The 18109-nt window shown below is 41.8% G+C and overlaps 1 protein-coding gene across 2 annotated transcripts in view; it reads right to left on the reverse strand.

The window, feature by feature from the left end:
- Positions 1-18109, reverse strand: part of F10 (coagulation factor X) — a 34976-nt gene that overhangs the window by 14652 nt on the left and 2215 nt on the right. For both annotated transcript variants that reach the window (XM_064275209.1, XM_010594039.3), the window contains exons 3-4: positions 14207-14367; positions 4974-4998 (exon numbers count right to left, since the gene is read on the reverse strand). In XM_064275209.1, the coding sequence (XP_064131279.1) occupies positions 4974-4998; positions 14207-14367 (186 nt within the window). The remainder of the gene's footprint in view (positions 1-4973; positions 4999-14206; positions 14368-18109) is intronic.

An 18109-nucleotide genomic window follows, 5' to 3' on the forward strand; every position in this document is an offset into this window, starting at 1 on the left:
TTATTTAACTTTTTCATGTACACTGGTATATATAACTACCACTCACATTTTCCACCTCTGGGGTTATAGGTATGCTTTGTAACATTTTTAATATGTGCTGGTGGAGGGGCAGGGACTTCTGTAACTGTGTGAACCGTGTATCGCTGGTGCCACGATGTTGTGCTGAGTTTATTGCAGGAGGTGCTGTTGCTGGGGGGAGTGACTGTGAGTGACTGTGTCTCTTTTTCCTTCTGTACAGCGAGATACAGAAGGAAAAAGAGACACAGTCACTCACAGTCACTCCCCCCAGCAACAGCACCTCCTGCAATAAACTCAGCACAACATCGTGGCACCAGCGAGATAAGCCTGTAAGTACATTTACTGTTTCCTTCATGTTACTGGGAGGGTGCGGTTTTCAGCATTAGGTAATATTCAAGGGCGTGAGTTATTTTCAGCCAAATTACGCTGTAAACACGCATCCTTGATGTACTTCATGCACACAGGTAGGAATAGGCACCAAATACATTTTCTGGCCGTTTGGAATTCTGAACAGCGAGATAAGCCTCATAAGGGTATTTACAGTTTTCTTTGTGTTATTGGGTTGTGGTGGTTTTCGGGATTAGGTAATATTCGTGTGAAAACTTATTTTTGGGAGAATAGAGGGTAAGCACACGCTGTAGTGCCCTTAACGTACGGCATATATGTTTTGTGCCATGGTCAAGGACCCGTCTTGGTCAAGGACCCGTCTTGGTCAAGGACCCCTCGTCTTGGTCAAGGACCCATCTCAGTCAAGGACCCCTCGTCTTGGTCAAGGACCCGTCTTGGTCAAGGACCCCGCGTCTTGGTCAAGGACCTGTCTTGGTCAAGGACCCCTCGTCTTGGTCAAGGACCCATCTCAGTCAAGGACCCCTCGTCTTGGTCAAGGACCCGTCTTGGTCAAGGACCCCGCATCTTGGTCAAGGACCCGTCTTGGTCAAGGACCCCTCGTCTTGGTCAAGGACCCATCTCAGTCAAGGACCCCTCGTCTTGGTCAAGGACCCGTCTTGGTCAAGGACCCCTCGTCTTGGTCAAGGACCCATCTCAGTCAAGGACCCCTCGTCTTGGTCAAGGACCCGTCTTGGTCAAGGACCCCGCGTCTTGGTCAAGGACCTGCCTTGGTCAAGGACCCGTCTTGGTCAAGGACCCCTCGTCTTGGTCAAGGACCCATCTCAGTCAAGGACCCCTCGTCTTGGTCAAGGACCCGTCTTGGTCAAGGACCCCACGTCTTGGTCAAGGACCCGTCTTGGTCAAGGACCCCTCGTCTTGGTCAAGGACCTGTCTTGGTCAAGGACCTGTCTTGGTGAAGGACCCCGTGTCTTGGTCAAGGACCTGTCTTGGTCAAGGACCTGTCTTGGTCAAGGACCCCTCGTCTTGGTCAAGGACCCATCTCGGTCAAGGACCCCTCGTCTTGGTCAAGGACCCGTCTTGGTCAAGGACCCCGCGTCTTGGTCAAGGACCTGCCTTGGTCAAGGATCCGTCTTGGCCAAGGACCCGTCTCCTGGATTCTGAGCTGTAAGCACCTGTTTCGCGGCAAGAGGTAATTTATTGCAGTGGTGATGTTTCCACGATAGCACTTCCTTGTTGGGCTTCAGTTTTATAGGAGGCTGGAATCACGCAGGGTCTCCCCTGTGTGTGCTCGTATTGTTTGGAGGTATGGCATCTGTATTATCCTGTTGCAATGGCTCAGGTTGTGTGCAGGGTGCCTTTACGTGTTTCCCCATGTAAAAACGGCATGGCAGGGGCCTCCAACCTCCTCTAACTTCAGACCAGCTAGCCTTAGCTCTCTCCCACCCCTGTCTCCCATGGGCTAGGTCAATGGGTACCACCCGTGGCTCAGGAGCTCACACAACTCCCTGCACTTCTGACCAGCCAGCCCTTTCTCTCTCTCTCTCATCCCCCATGGGCTACGTCCTGTACTTCCTGTACTTTCACTCACTGAGTGGACCCAGGTGGTCACCGAGGTGAGTGTACCAGGCTGTCTACTCGCTGGCTCCCTTTAACTTCCAGACCTGGAAGGAGGTTCTGATTCTGATGGGCACTGACTTCTCCTGCCTCAATGCACCCAAAGCATTGAAATTTGTTTGCTTGAAATTCAAAAAGCAAAACAGCCATTTTTTTTTTTTTCTGCAGGTCCTTCCTTCAAATGCAAACCTTCTGTCCTCTCAGCATTCTAGGTGGGTCTGCACGTCTTTTCAAATGCAAACTTCCTGACTCTGAAAGGTTAGGGTGGGGCTCAGGTAAGAACAGGGCTACTGCATTGAAATGAATAGCCTGTGTTTCTTTCAGGCAAACCCTCGTTCCCCTTTTAGCATATCCAATCAAGTATTGGCTGAAGGCAGAGTTACAAGCTCTCTGTAACCTATAACACCCAATATTCATTTCTATCATACATTTAGGTCTGTTTTACAACACTAAACCCCGTTGCCGTCAAGTCAATTCCGACTCACAGTAACCCTATAGGACAGAGTAGAACTGCCCCATAGAGTTTCCAAGGAGTGCCTGGTGGATTTGAACTGCCGACCTTTTAGTTAGCAGCCGCAGCACTTAACCACTACACCACCAGGGTTTCCTTTATAACACTAGGTAAGGGAAACATTCAATATCGATAGTACATTCAGGTAAACACATAATCCTTTTAAAAACATTCCAGTTTCATCTTCTCTACCCCTTGACTATCTTCCCATTCACACGCATATGGCCTTGGGCCTCCGGATGGGTGGAACCAGAAGACCTTGGCCCCCTATCAATCATCCCGTTTAACCAGCCTGGCCTCGCCCGGGTCACTCCAGATGTGGCTTTTCTCTCCTCAGCTGTAGCACAACGTCTTCACTTTCCTTTCAGCCATTACAGATAATAACCCAAGTAACCACCTAAGAGTCAAGTTTCACCTCCCACATCCCTCATTCTTTGTCTTACTAAGTCCCATTCTTCCTTGAGTCTAGAGCCATTGCAACAATCCCCGCTTCTGACACCAGCTGTAACAATGGTGTGGCAGAAGCATCCGGCCTCCTCTAACTTCACAAGGGGGAAGGAAAATCAAGATCAGCAGCCCAAGGCTCAGTCTTATGAGGCAGAGGTCAGATAAACCTCCTCTCACCAGCCTTTTTTTTTTTTTTTATACCAATTCTGATACCATCTGTCCCTCCCACAGTGCACTCTACTTCTCTGCTGAGTTTGACGACTTGTTACAATGGCCACACAGAACTCACACACAATACTCATTATTATGGTGGCACAGTGGTTAAGAGCTCGGCTGTTAAACAAAAGGTTGGCAGTTCAAATCCACCAGCTGCTCCTTGGAAACCCTATGGGGCAGTTCTACTCTGTCCTATATGGTCACTATGAATTGGAACTGATTTCACAACAATGGGTATAGGGAAGTAATAGGTTACAATTCAGATTCAGGAACACTCAGGATACAGTTTTTTAGTTAGGACAGCCTCTTCTCAGCTGTGCTCACAGGCAGGTCTCTCCCTGACTCTTAGCCCCTCAGCCCCTTGGCCTGGCCTCTGTCCTTCTTGGGCAAGTATTACAAGGCTCTTTTAGCTCTGCTGATAAGTGCCCAGAGGCACCCTGCTCCGCTAGTGAGCCCGAAGGCACTGAGCTCTAGCTCCGACAAGTGCCTGGAGGCACCGTACTCCAGCAGCAAGCCTTCTGCCTGAAGGCACTCAGCTTTCTCACTTCATGGGCCAGGAAGCCCACCTTGCAGTCTCCTGCTGGTCTTCTGCCAGTCTCCTGGTTCTGCTGCCACCGTTTCTCTGCCGCTGCTCCTTGCCATCTCCAGTGTTACAGCTCTCCCTTTCTTTCTTTCACATTACAGCTCCTGCTCTCTCTCTCTCAGTGTTTCCCTTTAAGCCTAGTGAGATGGTAAAACTGACCAATCCCCTTGTTAGGGTTCCATACACCTTATTTTCATAGTCCTTCCCAGTCATTTGGTGGGAGTTATTAAGACTGTGGCTAGAAGGGCCACATTAAGTAATTCACTGCACACCACCCCATGTTTTCAAAAGTACCACTCAACAACAAAAAATTGATTAAAAAAAAATTTTTTTTCCCCTGCCTCATTCCACTTATCTTACCTCTGGAGTTCACTGGTATATATGTCTACCACAAAATGTTAATAAAAAAACCAAATTATATAACAAAAGATTACCAACACTCAGTGATTCAACAAGCATTCCATTAGTGAAAAAAAATTATATCAACAAAAAATTACAAACAATTCTTTCATGAGGGGGTTTAACTAGATAATTGATTGAGTTTCCCAATTTTTGCTGAGAGGTTTTAAAGTGTAGCTTCAATCCAAGTGAGGAGCTATAAGCTAGTGAGCACATGGGAAATGCTGGCAGAACCAACCCTGACACTTGTTTCTCAGGTGGGCTTTGAAAACAGAGAATGTTGGGCTTTTTCTTTCCAAATAATTTGAGGGTAAAATGAGAACAAAATGACTAACGTCTAGTAATAACACAGGACAACATATTTCTTGGTGTGATCATAAAATCTAATGTAGAGATAGGTCAGATTATCATTTTGAGAAATTCAAATAATGCTCCAGAATGAAAACTGTTGTCAAAATTAATGATGATGTCAGATACTAGAATTATTAAATAAGGTGTTTACCTTGTTAGGTGACTCAATATTTCAGACTCTATTTTTTGTTTCTACCTAATACATTCGGATTTAAAAAATGATCATGGAATTTGATATACTCAAATGAGAACAAACTGACTTAAATCTGTACCTATTTAAGTAGACATCAAAACTAGAATTATATGACTCCTTTACAACAACCATTATGGAAACACCCAAAAGGGGAAACTTTTAAAGGAGTAAGATTTTAACAGAAGCAGAAAGGAAATTCAAGAGTTATTTTCAAAATTCAAATACATCCTCCCCCAATTTAATATGTTAATGAACCCTTCTCAGTTAAGGTTAAAATAGAAAATGTATCTTACCTTTGTATCTGTTCCAGAATTCATTCTAAAAGGGAAAATAGATTTAAACACACATCAGGGAAAACACAGACCTTTGACACCAATAAAAATTAAAACACGGTAACTGGGCCTGAGTAGATATTCTCCCAAACCAAATTAAGGGTTTAGAATGAATTGTTCCATAATTACTAAACATGAAAGGAAAATCTATTCAGATCTGCTTCTGCACAGTCGTGGCTTCAGGCATCTTAAATGCACCATTTTTGTTGAATACTGAAAATTTATTTTCAAGTTAATCACCAAGAAATGGATTGTACCAAAAAGGGTTTGCTCTCTTTGCTACCTTCAAGCTGATCAGTAAATGGTTTTTAGTTAAGATGCCTGGGTCAAAGGTTCAATGATGGATCAGAGGCTTGGGGAATAATCACTATGTTAGTTGAAAATTTTACTTGGCAATCAGTTGAAAACAACCAGAGCACCAAGAGGCTGCATTATGCAAATACTTTTAATAGTCTAAATATATATTTTTTCTTACTCTTTAAATGTTATTGAAAGATTATCACACAGTAAAGTTGACATTTTACAGTTCAATGAATAGATTCATGTAACAATTACTACAATGGGGATACAGAACAGCCCTGGCAACACCTGGCAGTTTCCACTGTAATTCCAGGCAGCGTTGACCTGCTCTCCTAGACAGTAATGTCTTTTAAAGACTGTCATGTAAACAAATAATACACTAGGTAACCTTTACAGACTAACTGCTTTCATTCAGCATGTTGTTGTTGTTGTTGTTGTTGGGTTGCTGGGGAGTTCTGTCAACTGCCCCTTTAACTGTAATAAATTCATTTATATACTGGCTGGGGTGCTCCCTGAAGAAGGTGTGGGGAGAGGAAAAAAGACAGAAAAGAGAGAGGGAGAGAATATAAGCCGCGAAGACAGTTCCCTCTGCGGAGCTAGTATATGCATTTGGGATCAGGAATAAATCTAAGATGTTATTGCACTTGTTAGGTGCCCTCGAGTCTGTTCCGACTCATAGTGACCCTATGCACAACAGAACGAAACACTGCCTGGTTCTGAGCCATCCTTACAATCGTTGCTATGCTTGAGCTCATTGTTACAGCCACTGTGTCAATCCACCTCGTTGAGGGTCTTCCTCTTTTACGCTGACCCTGTACTCTGCCAAGCATGATGTGCTTCTCCAGGGGCTGATCCCTTCTGACAACATGTCCAAAGTATGTAAGACGCAGTTTCACCATCCTTGCCTCTAAGGAGCATTCTGGCTGTACTTCGAAGACAGATTCGTTCGTTCTTTTGGCAGTCCATGGTATAGTCAATATTCTTTGCCAACACCACAATTCAAAAGCGTCAATTCTTCTCCAGTCTTCCTTATTCATTGTCCAGCTTTTACACACATATGATGAGATTGAAAATACCATGGCGTGGGTCAGGAGCACCTTAGTCTTCAGGGTGACATCTTTGCTCTTCAACACTTCGAAGAGGTCCTTTGCAGCAGATTTACCTAATGCAATGCGTCTTTTGATTTCTTGACTGCTGCTTCCATGCCTGTTGATTGTGGATCCAAGTAAAATGAGATCCTTGACAACTTCAATCTTCTCTCCGTCCATCATGATGTTGCTCATTGGTCCAGTTGTGAGGATTTTTGTTTTCTTTATGTTGAGGTGCAATCCATAGTGAAGGCTGTGGTCTTTGATCTTCATTAGTAAGTGCTTCAAGTCCTCTTCACTTTCAGCAAGCAAGGTTTTGTCATCTGCATAATGCAGGTTGTTCATGAATCTTCCTCCAATCCTGATGCCCCGTTCTTCTTCATATAGTCCAGCTTCTCATATTATTTGCTCAGCATACAGATTGAATAGGTATGGTGAAAGGACACAACCCTGATGCACACCTTTCCTGACTTTAAACCAGTCAGTATCCCCTTGTTCTGTCCGAACAACTGCCTCTTGATCTAGGCAAAGATTCCTCATGAGCACAATTAAGTGTTCTGCAATTCCCATTCTTCACAATGTTATCCATAGTTTGTTGTGATCCACAGAGTCAAATGCCTTTGCACAGTCAATAAAACACAGGTAAACATCCTTCTGGTATTCTCTGTTTTCAGCCAGGATCCATCTGACATCAGCAGTGTTATCCCTGGTTCCACGTCCTCTTCTGAAACCAGTCTGAATTTCTGACAGTTCCCTGTCGACATACTGCTGCAGCTGTTTTTGAATGATCTTCAGCAAAATTTTGCTTCTGTGTGATATTAATGATATTGTCCTATAATTCCCACATTCAGTTGGATCATCTTTCTTGGGAATAGGCATAAATATGGATCTCTTCCAGTCAGTTGGCCAGGAAGCTGTCTTCCATATTTCTTGGCATAGATGAGTGAGTACCTCCAGTGCTGCATCTGTTTGTTGAAACATCTCAATTGATATTCCATCAATTCCTGGAGCCTTGTTTTTTGCCAGTGCCTTCAGAGCAGCTTGGACTTCTTCCTTCAGTACCATCAGTTCCTGATCATATGCCACCTCTTGAAGTGGTTGAATATTGGCTAATTCTTTTTGGTATAATGACTCTGTGTATTCCTTCCATCTTCTTTTGATGCTTCCTGCGTCATTTAATATTTTCCCCACGGAATCCTTCACTATTGCAACTCGAGGCTTGAATTTTTTCTTCAGTTCTTTCAGCTTGAGAAACACCAAGCGTGTTCTTCCCTTTTGGTTTTCCATCTCCAGCTCTTTGTACATGTCATTATAATACTTTACTTTGTCTTCTCAAGACGCCCTTTGAAATCTCCTGTTCAGTTCTTTTACTTCATCAATTCTTCCTTTTGTTTTAGCTGCTCGATGTTCGAGAGCAAGTTTCAGAGTCTCCTTCGACATCCATCTTGGTCTTTTCTTTCTTTCCTGTCTTTTCAATGACCTCTTGCTTTCTTCATGGATGATGTCATTCCACAACTCGTCTGGTCTGCGGTCACTAGTGTTCAATGCGTCAAATCTATTCTTCAGATGGTCTCTAAATTCAGGTGGGATATACTCAAGGTCATATTTTGGCTCTCGTGGACTTGCTCTGATTTTCTTCAGTTTCAGCTTGAACTTGCATATGGGCAACTGATGGTCTGTTCCACAGTCAGCCCCTGGCCTTGCTCTGACTGATGACATTGAGCTTTTCCATCATCTCTTTCCACAGATGTAGTCAATTTGATTTCTGTGTGTTCCGTCTGGTGAGGTCCATGTGTATAGTCGCCGTTTATGTTGGTGAAAGAAGGTATTTGCAATGAAGAAGTCGTTGGTCTTGCAAAATTCTATCATTCGATCTCCGGCATTTTTTCTGTCACCAAGGCCATATTTTCCAATGACTGATCCTTCTTCTTTGTTTCCAACTTCCGCATTCCAATCGCCAATAATTATCAATGCATCTTGGTTGCATGTTTGATCAATTTCAGACTGTAGCAGCTGATAAAAATCTTCTATTTCTTCATCTTTGGGCCTAGCGGTTGGTGCGTATATTTGAATAATAGTCATATTAACTGGTCTTCCTTGTAGGCATATGGATATTATCCTATCACTGACAGCACTGAAATGTTCTTTTTGATGATAAATGCAACACCATTCCTCTTCGAGTTGTCATTCCCAGCATAGCAGACTATATGATTGTCCGATTCAAAATGGCCAATACCAGTCCATTTCAGCTCACGAATGCCTAGGATATCGATGTTTATGCATTCTGTTTCATTTTTGACGATTTCTAATTTTCCTAGATTCATACTTTGTACATTCCAGGTTCCGATTATTAATGGATGCTTGCAGCTGTTTCTTCTCATTTTGAGTCGTGCCACATCAGATAATGAAGGTCCCAAAAGCTTTACTCCGTCCACATCATTAAGGTCGACTCTACTTTGAGGAGGCAGCTCTTCCCCAGTCATCTTTTGAGTGCCTTCCAACCTGGGGGGCTCATCTTCCAGCACTGTATCAGACAATGTTCCGCTGCTGTTCATAAGGTTTTCACTGGCTAATACTTTTCAGAAGTAGAGTGCCGGGTCCTTTTTCCTAGTCTGTCTTTGTCTGGAAGCTCAGCTGAAACCTGGCCTCCGTGAGTGACCCTGCTGGTATACTCACGGAGTATACCATTGGCATAGCTTCCAGCATCACAGCAACAGGTAAGCCCCCACAGTGTGACAAACTGACAGACACGTGGGGGTTCATTCAGTATAATGCCTTTGAAATTCACTCAAGTTATTGGCGTATCAATGTCCGTTCCTTCTTGTTGATAAATAAGATCCATTGTATGGATATAACATAGTTTGTTTATCCGTTCACCCAACAAAAGACATTTGTGTTATTTCTAGCTTTTGGTGACTGTGAACAGAGTTGCAACAAGCATTTACACCAAAACCAAACCTGTTGCTGTCAAGTTGATTCTGATTCATGATGACCCCACATGCTCCATGGGGTTTTCTTGGCTGCACTCTTACAGAAGCAGATTGCCAGGCCTTTCTTCCATGGTGCCACTGGGTGGATCTGACCATCAACCTTTCAGTTAGTAGGCAAGAGCAAGCCATTTGTACCGCACATTTACATGCAGGTTTTCACGTGCACAGGAGCTTTATTTCTTCAGTATAAATACGCAGGAGTTGGATTGCTGAGTCATATGTAATAAACCGTCAAACTGCTTTCCACAGTGGTAGTACCATTTTACATTCCCACAAACAGTTATATGAGAGTTCCATTGTTGCATATCCTTGCCAGGACTTGGTATTTTCAATATTTTTTTTATTCTATAGGTGTACAGTATCATAGGTTTAAAATTTTTCTCATCATAGTTTGAAATCGCACTTCTGCAATGATTTTGAATGTCTTTTCATGTGCTTATTTGCCATCCACGTAATATCTTCTTTGGTGAAGTGTCTGTTCAAGTCTTTTGCTCATTAAATTTAATTGGGCTGTTTATTTTTTTCTGTTGAGTTGTGAGAGTTCTTTACATATTCTGAGTACAAATCGTTTGTCAGATTTACAATTTACAAATGTTTCTCTTAGTCTGTAGCTTGTCTTTTCACTTTTTTTTTTTAACAGTGTCTTTATCAGAGAAAACATTTTTAATTTTGATGAAGTCCAATGTATCAATTTTTTCTATTATGCTTCATGCTTTTGGTGTCATATCTGAAACCTTTTTGCATAACCCCAAGTCATGAAAACATTTTTGTATATTTTCTTCTGTGTTTTATAGTTTCATGTTTTACCTTTAGGTACATGATCTATTTAGAGTTCATTTTTGTGTAAATTGTGATATTAGATCAAGGTTCATCTTTTCTGCATATGGGTATCCAATTGTTCAATACCAATTGTTGAAAGACAATTCTTTCTCCATTTGAATGGTTTTTGCACCTTTGTCAAAAATAAATTTGCCTTTGCAACAACAGTAACAACAACAACAAAAAGTCTGTGTTTACAAAGGTAGATATGTGTGCATAAGAAGGCACGTGTGAGTACATGGGTGTGCATGTACAGGTGTATCTCTGGGCATATGTACCTATGTGTTTGTGTGTGCTGCGTATATATTCATATATATATAATAAACCACATTGGGGGCACAGTTACGGATACTTCCTAGACACAACCAAATATCTCACAAGATTGGTTTACTGGGTTTGAAGGCTTGGGACCATAGTCTCGTGTGACAACTTGGTCAAGTGGCATAACATAGTTCATAAAGATAACGTTCTATACCCTAGTTTAGTGAGTAGCTGCTGGGGTCTTAAAAGGTGGCAAGCGGCCATCTAAGATACAACTATTACTGTCTTCTCATTTGGGGCAAAAGAGAATAAAGGAAACCAAAGACTTAAAGAAGAAACTAGTCTACAGGATTAATAGCCCACATGAACTATGGCCTCATCTAGCCTGAGGCCAGAACTGGATGTTGCCTGGCTACCACCACCAACCATTCTGATTAGGGACAGAAGGGGAGAAAAATGTAGAACAAATTTCTAAAAAAACGCTAGACTTAAGGGACCGATAGAGACTAGAGGCACCCCTGAGACTGTTGCCCTAAGATATCCTTTGAACTTGGAACTGATGCCATGCCCAGTGGTCACCTTTCCTCCAAATAATAGATCGGCTTATAAAATAAACAATATTACCTATGAGTACTGTGCTTTGTTAAATGATCAACTACATGAGACCAAACGACCAGCATTTACCCTGAAACAAAGATGAGAAGCTAAGGAGGGGCAGAGAAGCTAGATGGATGGAAACAGAACAAATAGAATGGAAATAAGGAGAATGCTGACACATTGTGAAAAATGTAACCAATGTCAGGGAACAATTTACATAAAAATTGTTAAATGGTAACCAGATTTGCTGTGTAAACTCATCTAAAACACAATAAATGATTTAAAAAAAATCAATTGGCCATATTTGTGTGGACTCTATTCTGTTCCATTGATCACACTTTAATACCACTGTGATTAAAGTAGCTATATTGTAATTTTTGAAATTGGATAGTGTGATTTCCCCAATTTTATTCTTCTCATTACAAAATTTTTTTTTTGTCTTTACATATAAATTTTAGAATCAACTTGTCTCTATCTACGAAAAAAAAAAAAATCCTGCTGGAATTTTGATTCACCTTGCATTAAATCTATAAACCAAATTGGGGAGAATTGACAATTTTACCATGTTGAGTCTTTCAATCAGTGAATATGGTAGGTTTCTATTTATTTAGCTCACCTCAAAATTTCTTTAACTAGCATTTTGTAGATTTCAGCGTATCAGTACTACACATGTTTTATTAGATTTATACTTCAGTGTTTCATTTTCTTTGGGGCAATTTTAAGTGGTGTTTAAATTTTTTTTTCCAACTGTATGTTGTTACTAGAGTAAAACTTGTGAAAGCCAGAACCTGTGTAAGGTGGGTACCTATCAGAGAAGGAAAACTCAAATATTTTCCACTAAATAGTGATAGAAGAGTGGCGACTTCACCCTGTCAAAGGTGGAAAACTTTTGAGACCCGGAAAAACAAGGCAATCCTGTCGAGTTCTGGCTCTCACAGGTCTCGCTGTACATAAGATAGGATTAATTTTGTATGCTGACCTTGTATTCTGTGGCCTCACTAGCTCATAAGTTCTAGGCGTTTTTTTGTAGATTCCTTGGGATTTTGTATTTAGATGATCATGTCAACTGCAAATAGGGATAGTTTTATTTCTTCCTTTCCAATCTGTACACTTTTTTTTTTTCTATTTCTTCTTTATGGCTAGGACTTTTAACACAATATTGAATTGAAGTGTTGAGAATGGACATCCTTGCGTGTTCCTGGTCTTAGGTGGAAAACATTCATTGTTTTCACCATTTTGTATGATATTAGCTCTAGATTCTTTGTAGAAGCCCTTTACCAGGTTGAAGAACTTCCTTTCTTCCTCTTCTTGAAATGTTTGGTAAATTTCACCACTAAAACCATTTGGACTTGGAAATTTATTTTTCAGGATGTTTTTAACTAAGAAATTAAATATGACGGTATCTCTCTCATCTTGGGTGTGTTTTGGTAGTTTGTGGTTTTTGAGGAATTGGTCTCTTTCATCCAAAAGTTGTTAAATTTATATAGAGTTGCTCATAGTATTCTCTTATCTTTTTAATGTCTTCAGGATCTGTGAAATATTTGTTTGCTCATTTCTGATATTGTTCATTTGTGTGCACTCTCTCTCTTTTTTGGTTAATCTTGCCAGAAGTTTTGGAGTTTTATTCATTTTCTGTATTATTTTTCTGTTTTCAATTTCATTGATTTCTGTCCTTTTTTTTCTTCTTTTGCTTGCTTTGAATTTATTTTGCTCTTTTTCTTATTTCTTAAGGTAGAAGCTTCGATTATTGATTTGAAACCTTTCTTGTTTTCTGATATGTGCACTTAATGCTATAAATTTCCCTCTAAGCACTGCTTTATCTGCATCCCACAGATTTTGTATGTTGTGTATTTACTTTTGTTCAGTTCAAAATATTTTCTAATTCCTCTCGAGGCTTCTTTTGGACCCACTGAGTTTTTAGAAGTGTGTTTACTTTCCATGTACTTGGGGATTTTCCTGTTATTGATTTTCAGTTTAATTCCATTGAGGTTAGAGAATGTATTTGTAGAGGTGTGTTTTATGACTCAAGACGTGGGCTATCTTGGTAAATGTTCAGTGGATACTTGGAAAGAATGTATATTCTGTTGTTGTCAGGTTAAGTATCCTATAACTGTCAGTTAGATTCAGGCCAAGTAATAGGAGGGCTGGTGGGGAAACAAGGGTAAGCTGACTGCCAGTTTCATGGTATTTCAAATTCTAGTCTTCTTCCTCTGTACACCCATTGTCATTTGCTTTTCAGAATCTTCGAATAGCTGCTTCAGGTTTTATTGTTACATTTAGTAGGAGAGACAGGGTAGAGTGTCCTTATTCCACTTTACCTGGAACCAGAACTTGCTCACAGCTTTTGATTCAGTAATCCCTGTCTGGAGAAGCTATTCTTAGGAGATAATCCAGAAGAAATACATGTACATGCACTTATATAATAGCAATATTTAGAAACAATTTAAATGGTCAAAATACGAGAATAGTAAATGCATTACAATAAAATATAATTTAACTCTTTAAAATTATAAGTATGATAGCTATACAGAAGTAATGAAGAATGTTTGGGAAATGATGCTGAGAAAAAAAGGTACAACATGAACTTGGATATGCATTACAACTATTTCTATTAAAAAAACTATGTATATGTATTAAAGGAACATTTAAAATGAAAATAATTTGTGAAATTATGAATAATATTTTAAAAGTAAAATTTATTCTTTCTTTTAAAATTGATTTAAAAATAAGTTTAAAAGTTCTTATAAACCTTCTAACCGATTTTTAGCATATACCTTCCCCTCAATTTTTTTATTCATAAAGCAAGTTTATATATCTCACCAGGTTTGTGAGAACACAGTGATGAATGTTTCTGCAAACAGTAAAAGAACTAATAATCGAGGTAGCTCTTATTCCTTAAACCTCCTCCACCCACTTTCCACACTAGAAAATCCCACACACCATGCTGCACTTTACTCCTCACAGAGACCACAAAATAGGATGGGCTCTTCAGTTGGGAGCCCAGCATGGAATATTGTCATTCTCGAATAGCTGCATCCCCATTAACTAGATGGGGAAAACAAAGAGCCAAGTGAGCACCCTCCATTCATGACATTTGAAATCAGCCCAGCTTAGCGTGGAACTGGTGTCCTGATCTTACCGTTTTGACATCATCTTCAAAGACTTCTCGGGCCTCTTCGAATGAGCAAGTCTCTTCCATACACTCTCTTTCAAGGTTCCCTTGCTTCATCTCTTCCAAAAATGAATTTGCCCTCCTGGCCCTCTGCAGGACATTGCTGGCATGTTCCCGGTTAATGAATACTAGAAGACAGTGAATGACACAATCTGAAAGCAGCTCTATTAGGTACTCCCCTCTCATCTATAACCTGTAGAATCGTCTGGACGTCGGTGCTGCAAATGGGTGAAGACTTTCTTTCCTCACGCACTGAGAAAAATGAGAGGGAAACGCCCATCTCCCCTCATGACTCCTCCATGAATTAAATTATAAAGTACATCTCCTAGACCCCAGAGACCCTTCTCCGGAGAAGTAAACACATACCATTCAATCAACCCTCAGGTTCCCTGTGCATTCAAACTCAGCTTCAGGCTAGCTACCTAAACCCTTTTTTGAACTCTTCTCAGAGCACTTCTAGGCCACTAGCTGGTGACCTACTTGCTGCCCCCATGATCACTCCACTCCGTACTTTGGGTCAAGCTATATTCCCTCAGCCCCCTCCCCAACTCTGAGTCCTACCCATCCTTCAGGGTCTGCACGCCATCTCGGCTCTCTGGATTATATGGGGGAATTGGGGTACTTTTTTGATTATGCCCTATGGTAAGAAGTACATTTTATATCAAGTCACAGAACATACACACTCACAATTAAAACCAAAGTTTCAAGAAATATTTACTACCTGTGTTACCCTGATATTTTCTATTTGATTGCGTTTTATTTCATTTTTTAAAAATCCTGGTCACTATCCACTAAATCAATGTCATAATTCACAGATGAGTCATGACCTGCTGATTAAAATATGGTGGGTTAGACAGTCTCTAAGCCTTTCTACAGTGTGTGTTTATGGCCATGTTACCCCACCTCTCTGTGCCTCCTCTGTCTCTCAGTCACTGACTGCTCTCCCCCTTTCATTACAATTGTGGAAGACCCTCAGGGTTCTTCTCTCGGCCCTTTGCTCTTCTCTTTCTACCTTTTTTCCACAGAAGAACTCAGAGAGCCTCACCATAACAAATGCGACCTTCCAAGCTGATGTTTCTATTACTGCCTTTCCTCCTGAGCACCACATTTTCAGCTGTTTCTCCTCATCTCAGAACTCCAAGCTCTCCAGACTAAAAATGGACATCTTCAGAATCAAACAGTCTTGGTTTTGAAGTCATCTACTACTTACTATTGAAAAAGATGTGGCCGTCTGCTTCTGTAGAGACTTACAGCCTTGGAAACCCTATGGGGTTGCCATGAATCAGAAGTGACTTGATGGCAGTGCAGTGGGCTTTAACTGCTTACTATTGGAAACTCGATGGGGCAGTTCTACTCTGTCCTACAGGTTCGCTATGGGTTGGAATCAACTCGACGGCACTGGGTTTTGTTTTTACTGTTGGTAAACGGGAATTATACTACCCTATTTCTCAGAGTCGCTATGAGTCAGAATTGACTCGATGGCAGTGGGTTTGGTTTTTTGGGGGGGAATTAATCAGAGTGTTTTTTTTTTAATTTTTAAAGCATATAAAACTCTTAGTGTTGCATTGGTACACACTAGGTGCTCAATAAATGTTAGCTTCACTCCTCCCTCAAATTACTCTCCCTTCCAATTCCCTGTTTTTTCCAGCAGCACCTATATGACCTAAAACACAAGGCTTAAGCTTGTTATTTATTGATCCCTTCCTACTACTCTTCAAATTCACTACTAAGCCTTGTCATATAAACTTTAAGAAAATTTTTTTTTATTGTGGTGAAAATATATACAATAAAACCTATGCCAGTTCAGCAATTTCCACACATGCATCTCAGTGACACTGAGATTACATTCTTCAAGTTGTATGCTCATCCTCGATACCCATTTCCAAATTATCCCACTACCAAATACTCTGTCCTATAGGGTTGCTGTGAGTCAGAATCGACTCCACGGCAGCGGAGTTTTTTTTTTTTGTTGTTGTTTTTTTTGGTTGTTAACATAAACTCAATGCCCCTAAGCAAAAGCGCCTCCTTTCCCTCTCCCTGCACCCTCGGTCACCATTAATAATCTTTGGTTTCCGTATATTTCACACAAGTGAGATCATACAGTATTTGTCCTTTTCTGACTGACTTATTTCACTCAGCGTAACAAGCAAGGGAAACCCTGGTGGCGTAGTGGTTAAGTGCTACAACTGCTAACCAAAGGGTTGGCAGTTCAAATCCACCAGGTGCTCCTTGGAAACTCTATGGGGCAGTTCTACTCTGTCCTGTAGGGTCGCTATGAGTCGAAATCAACTCGATGGCACTGGGTTCAGTCTTTTTTGGTTTTAACGAACAAGGTTCATCCATGCTGTGGTGTGTATCAAGGCTTCATTTCTCTTTACGGCTGGGTAACAAGTCCTGTAAACTCTTGCTTTGAAATACAACTCACACTATTCCACATGTCCGTTCACATAGCCACTCCCCTCTTCTGGCTCTCATGTTGGAATTAACAACCTCAGGCCTGTATCTGAGCCTTAGTCCAGTGTTTCTCAAATTGTGACCCAGGGTCCACCTGCATCCTGGGGGCGTGGGGCCTGGAATCTATATTTTAACACACTTCCTGGATACTCCAGTGCACACAAGTTTGTGAACCACTGCCTGAGTCCCTCATCCCTACCATATGGCCCGCGCCCTCGCTGCCAGGTTATCTACATTGAGTTTTGAATCCACTTCCACGTTGATTTTTCATGGACTGCCTGAAGGGACCAGTTACCACTCAGCCAGGGCCTGACAATCTCAGTCATCTGGCCAGGCCTGCTTTTCTTCCTCTGATCCCTTAAAGGAACTCGCTATTGCAGTATGGCAAGCCACATCTCTGTTCTCACTTGCATTCCTACCCTGAGCTTCCCCTCATGCTTCTCTGACCCCTAGAATTCTCTCCTTCTCCGTGCTTCCCGTCCAAACCCTATCTTAGCCTGATCTTGCCTCTTTCTGCTGCTTCTCTGTCCTCTTCACCTTCGACTCCCAGCCTCACTCATCTATTTCCCACCCCGCTGACCTCTTGTTCCTTGAAGATACTTGAAGATACCAAACCCTCTCTCACCCCAGGGCCTTTGCACTTAGTTTTCTCCTTCTGGAACAGTCTTCTCCCAGATACCCCCGTGGCTCACCACACTAATGTCCCTCAGGAGGCCCTTCCTGACCACGGTACCCAGTCACCTCCCACACACATGTCCCCATCCCCTTGCCCTGCCTTCTTTTTCTTCATAGTGCCTGCTGCTCCCTGACATTATACATGGGCAGGTTCATTGCCTGTTTCCTTCAATGAGAATGTAAATTCTGTGAAAAAAGGACTTAGTCTATTTTATTTACTTCTGCATCTCCAGTGCCAGAGGACACAGCATATACTTAATAAATATTTGTTGAACAAATGAATGAATGAAGGCCTGGACATCTGGCCTGGCCTGTGGGCTAAGCCTTCTGGCCCAAACTTTAGCGACTTGGGCACCTGATGGGGTGGCCAGCACCACAGACAAGGACAATGTCGTGGTCATCAAATGGTGTGTGAGAAATGGAAAGCTACCAATTGGGGAGAGCAGGAATATCCGGGACAATTTAACTTCGCTCAGTTCTGTTCATACGAACGACACCATCCATGTAGGGCAGAACAAAGAAAGCGGATGACCTGGTTCCTGCTTGGATGGGCTGGGTCAAGGCCTGCATTCAGGACACCATTTGCCAACCATGCCTGGTCACGTAGGCACCAGAAAGAGTCCACACATGGCAGAGAGGGTGTGGCACACGGGTGCTAATGAGGGAGGGTGGAGGTGCCAAGGAGGAGACTAGCATGAACTGGGCTGGGGAGGACGTGACTTGGTGGGAGACAAGTCCCAT

Source organism: Loxodonta africana, chromosome 23 (genome assembly GCF_030014295.1).
Source record: "Loxodonta africana isolate mLoxAfr1 chromosome 23, mLoxAfr1.hap2, whole genome shotgun sequence".
Classification (NCBI taxonomy): domain Eukaryota; kingdom Metazoa; phylum Chordata; class Mammalia; order Proboscidea; family Elephantidae; genus Loxodonta; species Loxodonta africana.